The sequence below is a fragment of the Coffea arabica genome, chromosome 7e (genome assembly GCF_036785885.1).
Source record: "Coffea arabica cultivar ET-39 chromosome 7e, Coffea Arabica ET-39 HiFi, whole genome shotgun sequence".
Lineage (NCBI taxonomy): Eukaryota > Viridiplantae > Streptophyta > Magnoliopsida > Gentianales > Rubiaceae > Coffea > Coffea arabica.
In genome coordinates this window covers 21,896,115-21,917,714 of record NC_092323.1, presented here as the reverse complement: position 1 = coordinate 21,917,714, position 21,600 = coordinate 21,896,115, and the positions used below count along the sequence as shown (strand labels likewise).

Here is a 21,600-nt window from a genome sequence, read left to right as displayed (position 1 = left end):
CAGCAAAATTGTCATCTAGTTTCTTGGAATTTTCATTCTAATATGTTTGAACAGTTAATCACTTGGAGTGGAAACTAAAGGATGAAACAGTAAAGAAAAAGTTTTAGGATATTTACTTTCTTTAGACTTCCAAAAGTACCGCCAATTAAAGAAGGTTTCTACATGAAAATAGAGCAAGGAAGAAAGACACATATAAAGATAACGGTTGCATAAATTTTTAGATTTTCTTTTCCTTTTGGCTTGGTATCCAAAGCTATTTCTGGATCCAATGCCAATGAAAATGGGTTGCATATAACAACAATACGCAAAGTGTACAAAACAACCATTTGAGGCAAATTTTACTATTCTTTTGCTACGCCCTTTCTCTATTGACTAGCAGATAAATACCGTGCTTGCACATGGTGAGAAATTAAATGATGCCCACGGTGACAAATTAAAAATATGCACAAAATCATGTCCGATCAATGCACAAACGACCACTTAAAAGCAATACAATTTATGGGGATTTTTTGTTGTGACATTTTGTTTGTTAATTTATTATTTGGAAAAAAAAAGGTGAACAACATACCGATACATGTACAAGGTATTGGTTACTCGTAAATGTGAGGTGATTTTTACATCCGAATGCACTTGATTTTTGCTAAGTTAAAAAAAAAAAAAAAACAGAATGTAGTTTGCTGCTTCTTTGTGAGTGTATGTTTAGACATGTGTGTTGTTTTGTTAGTCTCAAAATAAGATAAGATAGTAGTAAATTGCACAATGTCATTCATATGTAAAGGAAATTTCATATTCTTTTTTAAGTTTAATTTAAGTATTGTGGATAATTGTATCTAAAATTTTACGGTAAAATTTGTGGATTTTGTTACAGTGTAATGGATTTTGCTTTAAGTTATTTTCCTTTGTTGAGGGAGCGTAAATGGGTTTAATATTTTGGACTGTGCAATAACATGGAAAGCAATTTAATGTTTGTGCTACAAATCAATCTTGAATTCTGCTTCCTGAATACACTGATATTAAATTAGATAAGATCATGTAAATTAAGTCAGAAGTACTAACAACTGAAAGTCAACAATAGCCATGTTTATAAGTTAAGAGCACTACTTTATTGGATAGCAAAAACCAAAAGCAAAAGAGAAATATTGTAGAAAGTAAAAATTATTTTTCTTCACACAATGCATCAGTTTATGGTGGAAGATCATTTCCATCATTTTGTGGCATTCCATCGAGTCCACATTTGTTGGCAGACGTTTGGTCGTTCTGCCAATTAAAGTGTTCAAATTAGTTAAAATAACAACTTTATGAATGTCGGAATGTATTATCAAATGCAAACCGCTTCATAACGAACAGATATCAGCAATGATATCGGCAATGTCTTCTAACTTAACATATGGACAGGAATAAGGCGAGTATTAATAAAGATTCAAAACCTATGCACTAGTCAAGCCCAAGAATTATCCGTCACCAAACTGCCAGGACATGTTCTTGAAGAGCAATGAGAGGGACTTATGAAGGCCTTTCTAGATTCTACAGAGTGATGCAGCAAACAGGCTTACTGGAGAAAAGAGGTATTAGGAAAGTACTCACACTTAAGGACTCTATCCTAATAAGACTCTATGTGTTTAAAAATTTTCCAGCATTACTTCAACAGATAAGCTTGATTGAAGGTGTGAGGATCTTTGAAGTTACAGCCCACCCCACTCTCTTGGTTGACGCACTACTTGTATTACAGGAACGAACTACAAGTACAGAACTGGAAGGTGGGGATGATAAATGTTTTTCATGTGAGAATTCAAGAGAAGTTCCAACATTCATGCACAAAATGATCTAAACGACACGTGTTGAAAAAAAATGCTTAAAATGGAAATTGGAAAATGGAAAAGTATCTCAAAAGTAATTGGACTAAATAAGCAAATGAAACATTGCAAGAAACTTCTCATTACAATAACTTTCTTTGCATAACTTAGGCTAGACCACTGTTATGGATTTACAAAAAAATTCAGCCCACCAAAATTTACATTCTAGGCCGTATATATCGGAAATAACCTGTATTTCCTTATTATATTGGCATTCAAATGCTGTTAACCTGTTTAATTGAGTTTTCCCAAGGCACTGAAGATGATAACTAATGCTGCAAGATTTTTTAGAAATTACTTTCTGCTTTCTTTTTTTACTACAAAATATTATCATCAAGGCTTGATAGTATGTCAAATGGAACCTTTAATTGGTTTGCCTCTTAACCTGTCAATGCATGCAGTTTCCCAAGGAATATCTTACTAATCGAAGACATGATAACATAAAGTCTCAAGATTCTTTGTAGTTTTACTGCAATCATACTTTTTTCAGTTTTTCTTGCAGTCCTTATTTTTTAAAACTCAAAGCAACTAGGAACCAATCAATAGTTTAAGGCATGTGTGAGCTACCAAATCATGTATATCGAAACATTGATCAAAATTCACAACCAAGACTAGTAAATTGAAATAAGAAAGCTCCAAAAATAATATAAGTGCAAGAGAGTTACCTGGTTTGCTATCAATGCAAGAGATATCCTCCCATGATGACCTTTTTCAATGCGTTTGGGAAAATGCAATTTGACCCAAAAATTCCACATTGCTGTGACTAATTAATGAACATGTGGAATTGAATCAAGTGAGAGGTCAAAGGAACTGGAACAGCTTGGACATGACAAACTAATGGCTCACACGCCCGACATCTGAAACAATCAGGCATACATTTGGCATATTCAGTCCATCCCAAGGTAATTTCACTTTGATGCATCATAAACAAACACAGGTTGATTTAGCAGCACATACCACAAAGAAAATAAAAAAAAAGTTGTAAAGCATAAGCAAAATTAAGCATGCGAATCCTCTGTTATCACCCAAACTACCTCTAAGATTCACATTAAAGTACCAAACTAATAAAGAAAATAAAAACATTAAGAAGTTCTTATTAACATTAGAAAAAAAAAAGAGACCATTCGTATGTCTAGCAGAAAATTATACATCACACCTCAGTAACAGGAGCCCACATCTAAAACTCACTTTCCAGTAGATGACATTTTCCATCTTCCATCTCTAAGTGGAGATTTTTCACTAAATCCACTGAAACCTTCAATAATTTCAATCCTTCAAAAACAATAACACAGATCAGTTACAGGACTCTAGAAACAAAAATATTAAAATCCCATGAACATGTGTGTCGATCAAAAATGCAAGCATCTTGCTTTGCACCCCATAAAAACTGATTGCTTTAAATATATCTTTCATTGGTTAGGGAGACAGTAAAACCACAAAAACAAAAAGATATGCAACCTTCATATTCCCCTGGGACTAAATCCAAATTAGAGAGGGAAAAAACCCCCTTAGCGTTCAACATTCCCTACAAATAATGCAACGAGAAGAATTAAGCCATTGGCATTCCTATTAAGAAACCAATATCAACTTATTCAGTCAATGCTACATTTAACTTTTCCCAATAAACCAGACACATATTCAAATTTAGCTACCATTTTTAGAGAAGCAAAAAGGCACACAAACACATGCAGCTGCCATTTTTTAAGGGGGAAAAACGGACAGACTCGCACACTCTTACTTATTCAAAATTTCACACTTGGCTGCCATTTTACAGAAAACAAAAGAACACACACACATGTATAATTACCTAAACAAAATTTTTGCTGCAAGTACTATGTAAAGTTTATCAAGAACTACCATTGAGATTCTGACCAAAAGAGGGAAAAAAATATAGGAACTTGCATAGGATAAAAACCCAAAATATAGAAGGAGAAATAGATCAAAATAAATAACTTTATTTCCTCTGTCTAATAATTGTTCACAAAGAGGTCAAAGGTTTAATATGTAATCCTTCATCCTGCAAAGTAATTTAAAATAATTCCAAAGCATGACTTTTTTAGGATGAAAAACTAATCATCAGGAGTTTTAGAAATCATAACCTCATGTAGCAGCCCCTCCTTCAAAGTACGAATACTTTTGAAAATGCACAGTCCTTCCAAGACATTAAGTTTAGAAATGCACAGTCCTTTCATGACATTAAGTTTACCACATTAGAAACAGTTCATGCTAACAACTATAAGTATATATCTGAATGAAACCCAAGCTTGTTTGGAAGACTTTAATCCCAGAAAATTCTAACACTAAATAAAAAATGCACAAAAAATAAGACTTGCTGAATATCGAAACATACAAGAAGTACCTAGCTATTGTGTTAGAGTACTGCTGTGTAGGTATTTACATGGCAAGAAAACCTGTAAATAATCAAATTCACAAATAAGAATTTAAATTGGTATCACAACACAATAAAAAATTATTTAAATTGAAATCACTGAAGTAGTGGATTTCCCAATTAAAATTAGCGTCAGATTTCCCACGAAATCAGCAAGGAGATAATAGCAACGCTATGGCTACATACAAGGTTGCAATTTAGGGAGAGGTCATCCACAACTCCATCAGGGATACTTCGCCAAAATATGGGCTCTTAGATATTAGCTCAAAGCCTGAAATATGAACTAAACAACGCAAAGGGTGCTTTCGTATGAAATCCTAGTTTCCTACCAAACCATAAAATAAAATTCCAAAAATAAAGTAAGTAAATTGCCAAAAAAAAAAAAAGAAATCAAATGTAAAGGATAGCTTTGATAGAAAACAAATGAAAAAGGGGAAGCAGCGAGTGTCAAGAGTCCCCGGTAAAGAGAAATGAGAGAAAGGGTTGCAAATTTTGAGGAAAAAGTACAGAAATTATATTGCTGAAAATCTGAGAATTAGGTGTAATCCAACGTCCAAGACAACGAGAAGGTATACAGGCTAAAAATGCAAAGGTTGGGAGAGATCCATTAGAAAAATATTGAATCATGGTCAATAAATAGCACAAAAGTGGCTGATTTTATGGACAAACATATCAAATTTGAAATTAAATAGACCGGAAGTACACTAAAAGTTGGAGAAAGAAAGAATTTGGAGGAGATGCATGGCTATGACTATCAGAGGCATCCTCTGACTCGTTTGATTTTTCTTACAACAAGTGGTTGGGCTCCTTTGTTAAAAGTTTAGAGCCTAACAAAGAATTGATCTTGAAGTCATTTGATGGCTCGAATGTCGAGTGACCCTGCTGGAGAAAAATCTCTCCGTTCCCGCTGCCACATGTCAAACAATAAGGGTAGCTATGGTGAAAGAGGACATTTCTTCATCTAGTAGATATAAATATAGATATGTTATTATAAAAAAAGACGGTAAACTTGAAAAAAAAGTATTGTCGGAGGATTTGAATCTAAAATTTTTAATTTTTTGAGTCTCAACTTTAGCTACTAAATTAAAATCTCCTTAGCAGATTGCACCTAGATCTAATTTATGACACACGCAAATTCCATCATTTATTTGTACATGAAAGGCCTCTTAAAAATAATACATAAAAGACCTCTTAAAACTAATACTATTTATAGATATTTTTGGTAGGGATATTTTTTTTCTAATGTATTATTTGGACAAAAAAGAGAACAACACAACATAGTAACACAATTGTATATTTTATTATAAAAAGACGGCAAAGTCATAAAACAATATTGCCGGTTAAAAAATTTTCTATGATTATTATTGTGCATTAGAATCATAGAAATAGAGTTCAAATAGCAAAGGAGAATAAACCCACGCAAAAAAAAAAAAGAGAAAAAGACATGAATTGTTTAAAAAAATAAAACAACTCCATTCAAGAGTTTAAAAATGAAATAGATGACACCTGTATCTATTTTTTTTTCAATTTTTTTTTTGGGCAAAGGACAAGTGGAACTTAAGAGACAAATAAGGGACAAGAAGATTTATACTTAGAACCTCTAATTCCTAAAACCTAAATCTTAACTATTAAACCAAGGCCTCTGAGGCTGGTTGCACCTCTATGTAATTTATGACATAGGTGAATTTCATCATTTATTTGTACATGAAAGGCCTCTTAATAAAATTAATAATAAGGATTGCAACCGCACTACAATCATATCTCAAACATATTTCTTTTCCTTAATTCAAAAAAGAGAAGACCTTAATGAAACTCTGGACACAAAATTTAATACAAACTTATTGCAAAGTGGGTAAAAAAATTTGTGAATAGTTTTTTCTCTAACTTATTATTAAAAATAGAAAGAAAACAACTAAGTAATACAATTATATATTTTATTATAAAAAAAGCTCATAAAAATTACAATTTAAACATATAATCACGACAAAGACACGGTAAAACAAGTAGTAAAAAATTCAGGATGAATTTTTTTCTTAATCTATTATTAAAAATAACAGTAAAAAATATAGTGGTACAATTGTACATTTTATCACACAACAAAAGAATAAACGTGCACAAAACATTTATCACTAAAAAGGACATCTTTTACAATTTTTATTACATAAGCAATAGAATTCAAATAAAAAAAGAAAGAGTAAAACCCCCGCAAAAAAAATAGAAAAAGATATCAATTGTTTATAAAAAAATAGGAAAAGGTATAAAAGAAAAGGAAAAATAACAACCCCATCTAGCAAGGGAAAAAATAGGATCCTATCCATATCCAATTTGTAAGATACAAGCGAATATCATAATTCATACAAAAAAAATAGAAAACATTTCAAAAGCAATAAGCATTCCAGTTGCACCACAATTATATCATCATTTATACATTTACATAAAAAAAGACGATAAGAATTCTAGTTGCGGTGCAACAATTATTACTCCCTGTGAAAGGTAGATAACAGTAATAATCATAATATAATAATATTAATATAATAATAAAGTAACAATATGGTAAGCAATTTAACCGCAACAAAGTTTTTGGGAGAAAAAAAAGGAACAAGAAGGGGAAAAAAGAGCAAAACCGGTAAGAAATGCGGCACCACCACAAATATAATATAATATATAAAGAACAAAAAAGACCAAAACGGAAGGAAGCATTCTATCCAAAAAGGAAAAGTACCACGTAATAATAAAGAATTTTGGCAGGCGCAATTTCTTTGGAAAACTATTAATCGAGAAAAAGGAATAAACTACATAATAGCACAATTGCATATTCTATTATAATAACAAAAATATTATAAAAAACAATAACCTTGAGAAAAAATATTGTCGGTAAAAAAAAGTCAACATGAGATTTAAAGTTAGGATACCTAATTTCTACATCCTTATCTTTAGCTACTAAACTAGGACATGGTCAGCCGATTACACGTATTTAACTCATAACACACGCAAATTCCATTATTCATTCATACATAAAAGATCCTTTATTAAATCCAACGATTCAGCAAAGACCTCTCAAAAGCACCACAATTCATAAAGAATTTTTGCAAGTGTAATTATTTTGGCAACTTATTATTCCGGAAAAAAGGAGAAAACAACACAATGGTGCAACTTAATATTCTAATAATAATAATAATAAATTAATAATAATATGGCAAGCAATTTAATAGCAAGAGAATTTGGGGGAAAAAAAGGAAAAAAGAAACCGGGGAAAAAAAGAGAACCAAACCAATATAAGAAATGTAGCAACACCACAAAATTATACATTCTAATACAAATAATACAGTACTAATAATAACAGTAATACACATAATGCAAAAATAATAACATGGCAAGCAATTAAATAGCAGCAGAGTTTGGGGGGAATAGGGGGAAAAAGAGAAATCCAGCACCACAATAAATATAATATAACACAACAAGAAGAATAAAAAGAAGAAAAGAAGAAAACGGAAAGAACCACTCTGTTCAAAAAAGCAACTTCCAATCCACAGTGCACGTGACTTAAGCATGCAGGAGGACGACCACCAACTAATTTAAGGGATTTGGACAACATCTTTTTAAGTTGAACTAGGAGGGTATCACCGCACGATGCGCGGTGTGTGAATGTAATGATGCCCAGTAATGCCTAGTTGAGTAATTAATTTTATAATATTAATTAATTGAAACAAGAAGTAATGTATCAAGGATCGTCAGCTAGTGTCTGTATAGTTTAGCTAAGAAGAAGCGAAAATTACCAGTAATGTATTTAATTCATAGGTAGATTACACAGCATAGTCCAGCTAAATTCTTTAGGCATTTGAATAAATATTGAATGTGTGATACCAAGGAAAAATATTTTCAACTCCAGTATCGTCGAAAACTAAAACTGTAAATATATTTTCATATTCCGGAACAAAAACAAGAGTTTCGTTGTGTTGCAGTCGATGCTCAAGAATGAAATCTCTCCAGTTTTGGTGAAGGCGTTTATGTTTTACACCTATCTGAGCATTTTTGTTTCCAGTATTGATAAGCAACATGGGAGTCTTGGTACCATTGATGAAGTGATCAATAAAGCGTGGAATTTTCTGTCATGAAGAGGTGTATATCAGAAGATATGCAGAAAGAAAAGGAAATTGATTCAAAAAAAGTTTAGATGACAAAGAAAATGCGGGTAAACATGGAATAGCTTACCAAACTGTTTGGAGTTGCAGAGCTAAATGTTTTATAAAAGCAAATCGAATCAGATAGATCTTGGCAGAAATTTGGCCTCAGTGAGGAAGCAACTTGCTGCTGTCTAGTAGGTGTATGGATATCATCTGCAATCAGTAATTATGTTATAAATTAAAAATTATATATGATATGGATGAGGATATGAGATAAATATAGTGATATTTTGACCTCGTGATGCAATGACATTCATGTGCAAAAGGTCTGGTAGGGGAACTGTCTAGGGCAATAAAACTTGTTTTTGCAGTTCACAAAAGTGAATGACATCAAATATCAGATTTCAGCTATGTCGAAGTAACAACGTGTCATGTCTTTTAACAATGTTGTGTTCACAAAAAGCATCCCATCCTTCTTGGAATGCGTGATCAGTAACTGCGATAGTCCATTGCCGCAGTCCAAACCTTAGAACGATTCTATTGCAATGATGCTGATGAAGTAACAATTCAAACTGACTAGGTAATACCTTGAAAAAATGAGGCAGGAAAACAACGTCAAACAATACCAAGCTATTCAACTGTAAATGCTGCAATATAAGTGAACACGAATTAAAAGTTAACTTGCCCTCTGTGGATGCATTTGAGTAGAAAACAGCAAGCTGGTAAACAGCTATTTGTCGAAGGAAAATTCGTCGGAGATACAAACATTGTTTCTGCCATTGATCTATCAAAAAGAAAGCTGAAGAATCGAAAAAGCAAAAAAGCGGCTTGTTAACAGAAATTGCAAGCACAAGCCTGTATTATCTTATGAGTGCTAGAAATAGATCGCAGAGCAACTTACCTATTGACAAGTTCTTCTGCAGAAATTGTATGATGCAATTGTATGGTGGACAGTTTTCTATGTATGATCTTGTAAAAGATAAAGAGCATATATATAAAGAAAAGATGAATATAAAAAGAGTACATTTTTGATTGGTTTTAATGCTAAGTACAAGATTTTTCCTACCACCATTGAAAAGATTTATTAGTTGCAGTAGAGGAAGGTAAGGAACAATGAATAGAAAAGACAATTGAATGGTAAACATTAAGTGTGAGCTGTCAATTGACAGCATGTAAAGTAATGCATCTGCAATGCTTTAATGGTTTGAAAGCAAAATTATAATTTAACGTGTACTTGGTATGTTAAGTGGAGCAGATAGTCTAACATGTAAGTAGCAGGAAGTGAATATATAAGTTTGATTTGAAAAAATGCAGCCTTGTGTAATAAATGAATAAGTATACATACAAAATTGGATGTTCGAAAGTGATAGCAACAATTGTAGCTGTCAGTTCCACAGAAAGGGAGTTCATCGTCAGGTATCCAAAGATATCTGTAAAAATCCTTATGCTTCCTTAGATGGAGGATTTCAGTCAATCTTTGAAAGCCGGACAAGAACTTTGATACAGGTGCTATTATCAAAGTTCAATGGTCATGACAAAAGCTGTTTAGTAGATAACCACGTACAAAAGCCAGGGAATTGTGAATGGATGAGTAGTATTTCCAAAAGCCACTAACAATCTGCCTAAGCATAGAAGTGCAGATGACAGAACCAAAAAAATATTAATGTCTAAGCAATCCAAAAGGTAGTGAAGGCAATTCAGCCTAATTTTGCTTTCTTCTTGGAGTCAGCATTTGGACTGTCAAAGTCATTGCTGTCGAGAGTTTCTACTTCGTCAAACTTTTGGCTGAGTCGAAGGCACACTTTTGAGCTAGAACCACCATGTCCTGTAAGCGCAATGCTTAGTTAAGCTAATAGTTGATTGAGAGAAAATATAGTTATGTATCACAACTCTAGGTATATTTATCAACCTGCTGTCAGTAGCTGCTCATTTTCTGTCTGCTGGTCAATCGAAAGAGAGACAGATTCTGGTTCATGTGTTAACTGAGGACAACCGAATTCTGGTTCAGTTTCAGAGCAATATAAAACGGTATAACGCTGTCTGGCATCAACGAGCTGCGTTTGGACTGGTTTAATGTGAACCAGAAATGTTTTTGTTTTAAGCTGCGTATGAACAAACTCGAGTGGCAGCTCAAGATTCTGGAAGAAGGACAGAATATATAAGGCGACATGGAAATACTACACTTATCATTAAATTTGATCAATTAAAATAACCTGATTAAAGTGATCCATTGCTTCAAGGCCAGTGAAGGTGAGAATATTTTCTGCTAGATCTCCAAAGATAGAAGTAGGTATAACTCTACTGTCATCGCTCAAATCAACGTCAAACCGGCATCTGAAAGATAAGCATACAAACGCTTAGGCTATATATGGTGTAACATTAAGTTTAAGAGAAATTAAGCAGCATAATTAAAGTTAGTGATTCGGTAATACACGATCTAGGCATAGCGGGGCTTTTCTCCTTGCATGAATTACAAGTAAACTCAATTCCATAGTCTGCTGCTGTAGCTCGGTAGCACTTTGCACAACTCATGTACCAATATTTCTGGAAGATATGTTCAAAGGAGAGCTTTGCCTTGACCCAAGCAGTCTAAAAGATAGACATTTATTAGATGAAAGGCTGAACAGATATGAAGCTATAAAATTACATAACAGGCTATCATTTGATTACCTTCTGTGATGGGGTAACATTGCAAATTAGAGTAGTTTTCTGGTCCCTTTTTAAAGAAAGTACAGGATTGTATTTAATGTAACTCTTTGCATCAATGATTCCTGCAATTGACTTAGTATTCCTCATTGCCCTACAAAAAAAAATGGTGTAAGGAAATTATCGGTTGGTGTAAAGATACAAGTGACACTGAGATGCATAAAAAAAATATTCGTTAATGTCATTGCACCAATTTTTGAGCTGCCTTGCTTCCTGTATTGGTGGATCAACAAGCAATGCAGAATCGAACCAAGTAGGGAGAGAAACACCTGTAGAATAAACAACAGAATAAAGATTGAACTATGATTGAGAATCTTGGTATACAAATAAAGGTTATAATACAAAAAAGACAGCATTTCAACAGACCATTGTAGTTGTTAACTTTCAGCCTTCGACCAATAATAACAGGATAGCTTTGCATGTTATTCAATATAACTTGACCTTCATTGTTCACGAAATCATCCCATAAAGATAGCAGTACAATTTGAGACCTAACATTGATATAAAAGTCAGGAGGGAAATGATTCAAAGATATAGGAAAAGTGAGATAAGGCCAGTAAAAGAGTGTGTAGTGATTGTTAAAAAGATTGCTTACTCTTCATTGAGGAGGACAAATTTTTGAACATTTGACTGTTTGGAGTTTCTAGTGATTATCTTCATGGCTAATGAACTGATCACCACTCCGAGGACATCTGCAAAGAAAAAGAAGGCAAGCTGAGAAAATAACGATTTGTGATAAAAATATGAATGATAGACTATTTGCATACTCACCGACGGACTTGCTTCTATCATCCATGTATTCAGCTAAATCAGCAAACTTAGTGAAAGCAAATTTAACAGGCATAATATCTTCATTGCCATCGATTTCTTCAATGACAGTTTTTGAAGTGATCACCCACTATTTGGTTAATTCAGCACTTTGAAACTTTGGCGGAATAGTCCTGACATCAGCATTTGAAATTTTATATCTCTTATAAACCTGCAGCATAGGACTCATCCTTGGAATATCAGCATTGAAGATTATCCCTTCAACTTTAGAGCCCTATCAACACGCAAAAAAAATTACACATAACAAATACGATGGACAAATAAATAAAAGATCAAATAATTAATGGTCATTTCAGGTTCTAAAATGTAACCTCTGAATCATAGAAGACAAACTTTTGCTTTTTGGTTGGTGTTCCCATAAAATCCGTGACCTGTTGCTTTTCCTGAACTGTTATGATACATGACCAGTTTTTCATATCAGGCATGATATCCCCAATCGGCAAGAGGTTAGACATTTCTATAAAAAAAGGGAAAATGATTATAATATACAGGTTTGAGTATACATAAGACCTTAGTAATAAGTAAACACAGCTATAGACTGGTGCAAGTATACCTGAATATAAGAACATTCTACTGCTGGCTCAATTCAACAACTTCACTGAACACAACATTTCTAGTTTTGTAGTCTATTTTTATACCATCAAAAGTTCCTGGTACAATAATTATTCTCAGCTCAGCTGAAGTTCTAGCTCTGGACTAGGCTACATATAACTGTCCATGAGAAAAGACAGGCTCTCGCAAGTAAATGCAAACATAATCGAGAGTTTGTCCCTGAGATTTATTAATAGTCAATGCAAAACAAAGTCGAACAGGAAATTGAGTTCTTATGAATGCAATCGAATTCTTTTGGTTGTCAGGAGTTTGTAACGGTATCTTTGGAATGAGAACTCTTTTTCCTCGATGCTGGCCGAAGACAATTTCAGCAGAGATGGTATGTCGGCCAAGCTCTCTACATATAAGTCTTGTGCCATTGCATAGGCCTTCAACAAGATTTAGATTTCTTATCAGTATAATCGGGCAGTTTTCCTTTAACATTAACCTGTGAGGAGGAAGGCCTTTTGGATTTTAAGAATTAAGAAAATCCTCATAATCCCCTTGGTGCCACTGATCAACAGTTTTGTCAAAACTAATGTAAGTCTGAAGTTCTCCAGGAAACCTTCTAATCATTATATCATTCAGCTCATCAACCGAGGTATTTTTAGGGATGAGAATACATCTATTAATCATGCTATATGGATCCTGGGAATAGAGAGTAAAATCTGGAAATACAGAGTATAGTAACCTGTTCATAAAGGAGTTTAATTAGAAGCCGTATACATTAAAGAGTAGATAGATAAACCAGAAGTTATTAAGGCATGTAACCTGTTTAAGGACTCTTCTTTATCATAATAAGGAATGACTAAATCTCTTGGCAAGGTTATTTCACCGCTGAAGTCAATAGGTTCATGCCCTTCACCAACTCTTAACAAGAATTCAGAAAATTGAGGATCTAATATAGCTCGCATGTTTTCTGTCAACTTCAGTTTATGAAGTTTATACCACAATGGAGAATTGAGAAAACATGACTGCAAAAGAATTTCCTTTGTTGCTTGCTCAATAACAGGTAGTGTTTGTCGAAAATCCCCATCAAATACAACAACTTTACCCCCAAAAGGCAGTTTAGATTCCATTATGTCTCTAAGCAAATCATCAAATGCCTCAATATTTGCTCGTTTTGCCATGGAAGCCTCATCCCACAAGATTAGTTTTGACTTTAAGAGCAGTCTCGCAACACTGCCTTGCTTGCTAAGCTGGCAGGTTCTGTTTTTTGAGAAATCAAGAGGTATTTTGAACCTAGAGTGTGCAGTTCTTCCCCCAGGTAGGATAGATGCTGCAATTCCAGAGGTTGCTACTGCAATGGCTATAAAACCTTGTAATCTCAAAGTAGCAAGCAGCGACCGGTATAAAAAGGTTTTACTGGTACTTCCAGGACCATCAATAAAAAAAGAATGCCCTTGCGAAGCAAAGCATGCTTGCAGAATGGTGTCATAAGCATACTTTTGCTAGGAATTTAATCTCAAAGACATCAATAGATCTTCTGGCAGTATGTCTATGTTTCTTTTAGCCTCTATTTCTTTTGTTAGGTGAACCTGATCTACACTAACAAGATCATCTAATGGCAACTGATAGGCAGCAATGGTTGTACTTATCTGCTGAAGCGATCTATTAATATCAGCTAGAATCAATCCTCTAATTTGAGCGGGAGAGTAGTCATTATATTGTTTATGCAGCTCATAATCTCTAGAAAAGTCCAATTCAAATTTTCTCCATAAAATCGTAGGATCAGTTGGAGAACAATAAACCAGAAGAGTAGCAAATAACAATATGAGTGCAGATGGCATTTGAAATGCAGCAGCTTCCTCAAGCGTTTCTTCTATATATGTATTAAATTGCAACAAACCAAGCGCCAAAGCGGCTTCCCTAAACGACTCCATTTTTCTATCATGAACAGTCAAGAGATCATCGAATGATACCGGTCCTGGAATATGATTTAAGAGAAGTCTTAGATAGTATCTCTCTCCCTCTCTTGGATTAACACTGACGAGTTTACCTATCACCTTTTGACGCTTTCTTTCTGTCCAGTGTTTATACTTAGAAGACCAAACAAAATGCTATAAATGTATTTAAGGCTTTCAGCAACTGCGTTGGTTGCATTCATTTTGAAAAACTCAGTCAGCATGGTCTTAGAAAAATCAACTTTAGCTAACAAATCAACTTTAGCTAACAATTGCAGCAAATCTGAGTTCCTTGGATAAGAAACAAGCTGTTGATTTGGAAAGTGGACCTGGAGAGTATAAACAGATGGGGTCATCTCATTTAAACGGAACTCATAGATGCGCCAAAACGCTTCTGGAGATGAAATATATCGATCTTTTTAGAACTCTTAATCTCGTCAGTATCAGAAGCACTATCATCTGTCATAATCCTAAAGCAAACCAGATCATGCCCCTTGAACACATACTTATACAAGTACTTGACCAATTTAATGGTAGAACAAATCTCCACGTTCATGTGACAATCGAACATAGCAAGAAGATAGGGGTTGTAAGGCACAACCCACCTATTATCAAGGGTGAATCTGCGAATTTTCACTTTCTTCCCATCATCCCTTCTTCTATAATATGGACAACTATCTTCACCATGGTTGTATGAGGGTAGAAATTTTTTGGATAGTGATTCTTGCAAGAACCGTCTTTCATACAAGGACAACTTTTATCCATGGCTCCGCAAGGGCCGTGGATCATATGTTTTACAACAAGAGAGTAAAGGTGAGGATATTGAAGTCGATCAAGTAATTCAGTGGAAACCACCTTGTCATAGGACTCCGGATTGAGCAACTTAGATTGAGGCTTTAAAATGAGTAACAAATGAGCATGTGAAAATCCCCGCTTTTGAAACTCAATGACATAGACACATGCTGCCACCTCACCAAAAATCTGTCTATTCAAGAGTTCATGCTTAAGCATTTCAAATTTAGCTTTAAAAACTCTAGCTAAAAGATCAGGCCTATCTTGCGGCTTCTCATGATACTTCAGATTGCTTTGAATTTCTTTCCATGCGGGATTGCAGGTCATGGTAAGAAAAATGTCCAATTTTTCGTACTTTTGTACGAGTGCCATTGCGTCAAGGTAGCGGCGTCTCATGTCTCTGGGACCACCTATAAAAGAAGAAGGTAGCACTATCCTACGACCAACTTTAGAACCTTCGGTTTGGCCTAGAGAGACACTGTCCAATACCCCTTGAAGAATTTCTAACCTAACCACATTTTGTCGGTGTCTATGAAAATCCAGCCTAGAAGTTTCTATTTTCACATAAGAATCAACCGAAAATTGTTGTAGAAGTCTAAGACAGTGCAGCAGCATCGACTCATCGTTCTCTCTCATTTGAAAGCTATAACAGTAATACTCTCTTGCCGATACGGTGTCCTCTTCATTCTTTCCATGTTCAACAACTATAAAGAACAAGGGAAAAATGTCAAACTAATGTATAAAAGTTTATGATGTTCAATCCTAATAGGCATAGGCAGTAAGAAATACATTTGCCTCTACGTTCCAAATCAAGTAAATGCGAAAAGTCACCAACAGAGGAAGGATCAACATTGAAATCATCCTCACAAGAATCCACATTTCTCTTCCTCTTGCGAAGTTTTTTAACACCATGCTGCCATCCACATTCACCTTGAGGAAAGAGAATGGGGTATTGCAAAGGATCATAACAGCCATAGTAATGCTTAATTCTATGGCTGGTATTAGAGTGGGTATAAACTTGAATATGAACATTTTTCTGCTGATTGATACGAACTCGATTCTCCAAGGACCACTCGAGAAGAAATCGAATCGATCAGACAGCGAAATGATCTATCTTGATTAGGTTATGCATAAATTGGATGGATTCTAGACAATCAAGAACCGCTCGAGATTGTTTAGAACGGTAGAATGACGTCACAATTCAACATGGTCTTGAATTGATAAGCCAAAACTTGAACAAAGGAGATTCGACTCACTTTGTATCAAGGGACGCTCCCCAAGGAACAAGAGAAAACTCTCAAATTTTATTCATAATTGTCTTCCCCTTGAAAATATCATAAGCTTGGCTATTTATAGTCTTACAAGACTCAAAACCCTAATCTAAATTGGAAACAATACAAGTTTCCTTATTTGACTTGACTTCTAAACTTGACACAACTTCCTAAATAAATTTGGAAGCAATTAACTACTTTCCTAAAACTCTAATTCAACTAGAATAAGAAACTAACTCAAATAGACTTAACTATACATGATCTTAGCCTTTATTCCCCTTATTAAGGACTCAAAAATAACTCAAAACTAACTTTAATTAACTAACAATATTTGCTGAAAACTTAATTAAATAAATAACAAGAAATAAGCATGACAAATCTTCAATGATTTTTGAGTCCGATTGCGCTATCAACCATCAAACAAATTTCCTTGAACTTGAAAGGGATCCAAATCTTCATGTTTTCATCATTCCTTTTCTCTTGAAAGACGATTTGTCCTCAAATCGAGTGCTTGCTTACAAAGGAGTAACTCAGAGAATGGCTTGATATATGCAATCCAAGAAGCATGTCGCTAACTCAACTTGATTATGAACATGAACCATTGCACATGCTCCATTTGTCAATCCAATTGTACTTGGTTGGAATTTGGAAGTTGAGTTTGCTTGATTCTTGGAATCAGTTTTAAAAAGCAAATTGCTATTTTGTGAAGGTTTCCTAAGTGTACTTTTGGATTTTGGCAGCTGATAATATGAACCAAGTCTAACAAGAATTAGAAGTCAAGAATGTGGAAATAAGATTCCAAATCCCTCTCAATTTCCAAATCCAGTGCAAGGCTGCCTTTTCTTGTCTTTGTGTGTCCGAATTGTTCTCCTAAAAAGGGGTGACAAGTGGCGGCTAACTCCCTAAAATATAGGACGAGATGGCCAAAAGTGAGGATAAAATGAATGGGTTAAGAAAAGTCCTAAAAAGTAGGAGAGGTTGTGGCTAAAATGTAGGAATGGGTTTTTGATTGGAAATCAATCGAAATTTGGAAACCAGTCAAGATTTGGGAACCAATCAAGGTAGCCACACTTCAAGATTCAAAAGGACTTTTAGGGTTTTCAAAGTATCAAGATTTTTTTCAATAACCCACTATGCAATCCAAGAACTTCAAGGAATTACCAAGCCAACTACAAGACTCAAGAACAACAAGAAACAAACACAAGGAATGGAAAAAAAAATTTTCGGATGAATAGTATGATGAACAGTAATGCTACAGTGCGATGATGAATAGTAACTGCTACAGTCCGTGAACAGTATCGATGAACAGTGTGAGAACCCTAAAAATTTTCACATTTTCTTAGCCTTTTGTTTATTCTCACTCCCTCTTTCAAATGAAAATTTGTTAACCATTTGTTTTAAAAGGAGGGTTTTAGTTGCATATATGTGAACGTGTGATGTGAGATATGTATATATGTCTATGTGTTGGAAGTGCGGATGAGCGCAGCGATTGAACTAAGAAAAGAAGGAAAAATTTTGTGAAAAATGGAAGGGGCCAAATCTGGCCGCAAATCCGACCAGTTCTTGGCCGGATTGTTGAAGGGTTTTGAAAAAAAAAAATTTAATTCTCCTTTGCCTGGAATCCGGTCGAATTGTGACGTATCACAGGCGGCCACCAACTTTGACCGCATGTTTCCTTTCTTTTTATTCAATTTTTGGCCCAAAATATCTTCATTTCTTCCTTAGCTCAGCCGTGCACCATTGAGAGAAGAAAGAACGCTCTTCATTTTCTAGTTTCAATTTTTGCTTGAATCTTAAGATTTCACCGTTGGATTTTCAATCCACTCAATACAAGTGTGTACTAAGTGGCTTTAAAGCTTTTGACGGAGTGATTTTTGAAGGGAAGCTTTAAGGTGCTATCTTTCTTGAGTTATAAGGTGAGTTGCTATGAAAGCTCCCCTTTTGTTTTAATAATGGTATAGTAGTGCTTCGTAGTGATTAAATATGTTGATTTGCGGAAAATTTCATGGGTTGAAGGAGTTTATGATGAATTTCTGATTTATTAGGAAATCTTTTGATTTTATATGATAATTATGGGCTGGTCTTGGATTGATGGATTAAAATGGTGTTAAATGAAGCTTCTGTGCGTTAATTGCGATTGTTTGCGGAAAATTTTCGCTTGTGGGGATAAATTCTGGTTTTAGGGTTTAATTTGGGGGTTTTCTTATGGTTGGCTTTTAAGCTTCTAATTGGCTTTGATTGAAGGATATTGTGGCCTAATTGAATGTGTTTTATTGCTTATGAACCGTATGTGTGATTGTGGTTGATTGTTGTAAGATTGAGTATTTGATTGTAGGGGGAAAGTGAAGAATTTAGGGGAAATGCTGTCCGTTTCTTTTCTTGTAATGTGAGTGAGTTAAAGTGGTTTTGGAAATGTGATTTTTGGGTCAAGTTGGATGTATTTCATTGAGATCTACGTTGGTCCTCTTGAAGGAGGTTAGATGAGCTACATGTTATGTAAACTTTTATACTTTTATTTAATGAAGGTGGTGACCGTTTTAACCGTTTTCAAAACGTGATGCATAGCTACAACTATCCAGTTTTCACCATCAACTGATTACTTAATTCTTGCAAAAATAAAGAGGAATGGTTTAGGGTTTCCTTAGGTATTTTGTCCTCTTTTCACATGATTTTCATCAGGACATTTGTTATATAATATCTACTTGAATATATATTGATTTTTAAGCACATAAACGATTCCGAAAACAATATTTCTTTAGCCTATCTAGTTGGATTTTGATTTGTCTTCAATCCAAGTGTTTTCCATTGGAAATTTATAACCCTTTTGAGTTTAGTTTTGCGTTTGGTTTATGAAACCCTAGTTATTCCCGTCCACAGGTCCAAATGCCCTCTTTTCACTTTAAAGTCATCTTTATACGTTTTACTCGTAATTAGTCGGGTTTTTTCGATTTCACCTAATTGTTTGTGCTAGACGAACTGTAATATTCTCTCTCGTTTAATTTTAGGTTTCCTAGGTGACTGAGGGTTTTGTCCGGAGGAATATTTTGGACATTATTTTGCGTAAATAGGTGAGTGTTTCCTGTTTGTTATATTTTCTTGATTATATGACTTGTATGAATGATAGATGACATGTTAATGCGTTCAATAATTGCCAAAACGAGTTTTCTAGGCGAGTGTGTACTTTATCGCACTCGACCTAAATGAATGTGAAATTTTCAATGATTTAATGATTGAAACATTACTTGTGCATGAATGTAAGTCTTTTGGCTGAACTGGACCCTGCCTTTCGTTACTGATCGACTCGAGCCAGAAGCGGACTCAGTCGGGCAATATGGTGACCCTGGGTGGATGTTTGGTATACTCGAGTATTACCTTGTAGTCTGGTAGAGCCTGGCCAACGTCTAGGAGAGGGTGAATGAAATGAATGAACGAATGTCAATGCAAATGAGGGGTTTTACTCATCAAAATGCATTTTCAAATGATTGGAGGAATAAGAGAATGAAAGGAGAATGAATGAATGGCTCCTTCTGAGCACGTATCCTTTTAATGAATGTGTTATTATCGCTTTCCATTGTAAATGTTTCTAGCATTATTGGTTATTTATGGTTAATGCATTGAACTTATTGTTTGATTATGTGTTCCGAACCTCACTGAGTTTTTAGCTCATCCCTTTAGTTTTGTTTTCCTTAACCGGGGAAGGCGAGCAGGGACAAGAGATCGGTATAGACTCGCCTAGACTAGTTTCTTGAATTTGGTAATGGTTCTCGTCCTAGCGCTTGGCACGGGCTGGATATATGAAGAATTGAGAACCTTTGTATATTCGATGTTTGTACTCCCTTTTGAGATAGAAATGTATATAAGTTTCACTTTAAATATTAGATTTTGTTATACGAATTTTTGTGGTTTTATTTCGATTTTGATGGAGGTATGACTAAGTCCCGGTGAGAGTTGGGCAGGCGGTCCGCCGAACCCTTTAGTTCGCCTGAGAGGGAGGTGGGGCTATCACAAATAGTATCTCCGAATTTTTCTTTTACGACTCAATAGAAGTTACTATGACAGATTTTGACAAAAAGGAAACAAGATGAGACAAAACAAGGCACGATTGGAGACTCAACAACGAACTAAGGAATCAACTGGAACAACGACACAAATAAAGCGGTCGAAACTCAAACCCTAAGGTGACAATTTTTTTTTCTGGAATTGGGGAGGGTTTGGTAGAAGAATAAAGGAGAAAACAAGAAAAGAAAAAGATATTAATGATAGGGTGCGATTTTATTATTTATTTTATTATTAATTCCCTCTATTAACTAACCCAATGTGAATTAATTATTAGATTCTACTCACTTTTCGTAATTTGCATTTATTTCAGGGAATAGAATAAAAATGTCATAATCAAGACCAATTTGACAGTCATCGGGAAAGAGTTCAAATAGCAGGCAATCAAGGGCATTCTTAGAACAAGGAGATACAAGACCTTTTTGGTAATTTTGACCGAAGACAGCAACTAGAAAAAGGGAAAAGAAAGCAAACCTCAAGGGGACGGCTTCCTCTCCGGACGGAGAGCCGCCGCACAGGAGACTACTAGATAGAAAGGAGAATTAGGAGTAGAGGATTTTGGGCTGTCTCCTTTAGTTTAGTTTTTCCTTTGACTTTTCCTTAGGATTTTTCCTTTGCTTTTGATTCTTATGCATGTCAGACAATACTTAGTAGTTATTAGCTTTACTTTGACTTTTCTTTTGGATTCGTATTGGCTTTTCTTCTCTCGGATGTCAAGACCAAACAAAGCAATGAACTACTTCCTCTAGCTTTACTTTTTCGACAGTAGTGCAACGACGTGAATTTATCCAATTGATGGCCGTTGCTTTCTCTGCAAATCTGTATGGTTTTTTCGCATCCGGGATGAACTAAACCCGCTTTTCTAGTCAAGGAACAACGGATGCTTTGGGTCGTCTAAAATTGTAAGATCGATTTAATTTTATCTTTTGCTTTTATTTATTGGTATTCGCATATTCCCTGGTTACAGTGCTTATGATTGTTTAATTAATTGATTGTCTTGGATCCGGATAATTAGTTAATTTGATAATCTATTGTCAATTAGGGCATTAAATCTGTAATTGTTTAATTACCTTAAATTAGTGACAA

General features: G+C 34.7%; 2 protein-coding genes across 2 annotated transcripts; both read right to left on the bottom strand.

Moving 5' to 3' along the window:
* Positions 1 to 10,063: 10,063 nt before the first annotated feature.
* Positions 10,064 to 12,355, bottom strand: LOC140011297 (replication protein A 70 kDa DNA-binding subunit B-like). Its single transcript, XM_072060082.1, has 11 exons — positions 12,212 to 12,355; positions 12,052 to 12,114; positions 11,844 to 11,970; positions 11,668 to 11,764; positions 11,439 to 11,563; positions 11,263 to 11,341; positions 11,037 to 11,166; positions 10,801 to 10,955; positions 10,580 to 10,700; positions 10,276 to 10,504; positions 10,064 to 10,191 (listed from the first exon to the last, which is right to left on the bottom strand). The coding sequence occupies exons 1-11, from the start codon at positions 12,353 to 12,355 to the stop codon at positions 10,064 to 10,066; spliced, it is 1,398 nt and encodes a 465-aa protein (XP_071916183.1).
* A 610-nt stretch (positions 12,356 to 12,965) lies between these two features.
* LOC113718185 (uncharacterized) lies at positions 12,966 to 14,374 on the bottom strand. The gene is made up of 3 exons (XM_027243105.2): positions 14,030 to 14,374; positions 13,263 to 13,942; positions 12,966 to 13,182 (listed from the first exon to the last, which is right to left on the bottom strand). The coding sequence occupies exons 1-3, from the start codon at positions 14,372 to 14,374 to the stop codon at positions 12,966 to 12,968; spliced, it is 1,242 nt and encodes a 413-aa protein (XP_027098906.2).
* Between the last annotated feature and the right edge of the window lie 7,226 nt (positions 14,375 to 21,600).

Coding starts and splice junctions, on each gene's coding strand:
- LOC113718185 (XM_027243105.2), bottom strand. CDS start 14,374: ATGGAGTCGTTTAGGGAAGCCGCTTTGGCGCTTGGTTTGTTGCAATTT. Junction 13,943..14,029: donor ATCTTGTTAGTGTAGATCAG/GTTCACCTAACA, acceptor TTAAATTCCTAG/CAAAAGTATGCTTATGACAC. Junction 13,183..13,262: donor AAAGAAGAGTCCTTAAACAG/GTTACATGCCTT, acceptor CTTTATGAACAG/GTTACTATACTCTGTATTTC.
- LOC140011297 (XM_072060082.1), bottom strand. CDS start 12,355: ATGTCTAACCTCTTGCCGATTGGGGATATCATGCCTGATATGAAAAAC. Junction 11,765..11,843: donor TGATAGAAGCAAGTCCGTCG/GTGAGTATGCAA, acceptor TTTTCTTTGCAG/ATGTCCTCGGAGTGGTGATC. Junction 10,956..11,036: donor ATGTTACCCCATCACAGAAG/GTAATCAAATGA, acceptor TCTATCTTTTAG/ACTGCTTGGGTCAAGGCAAA.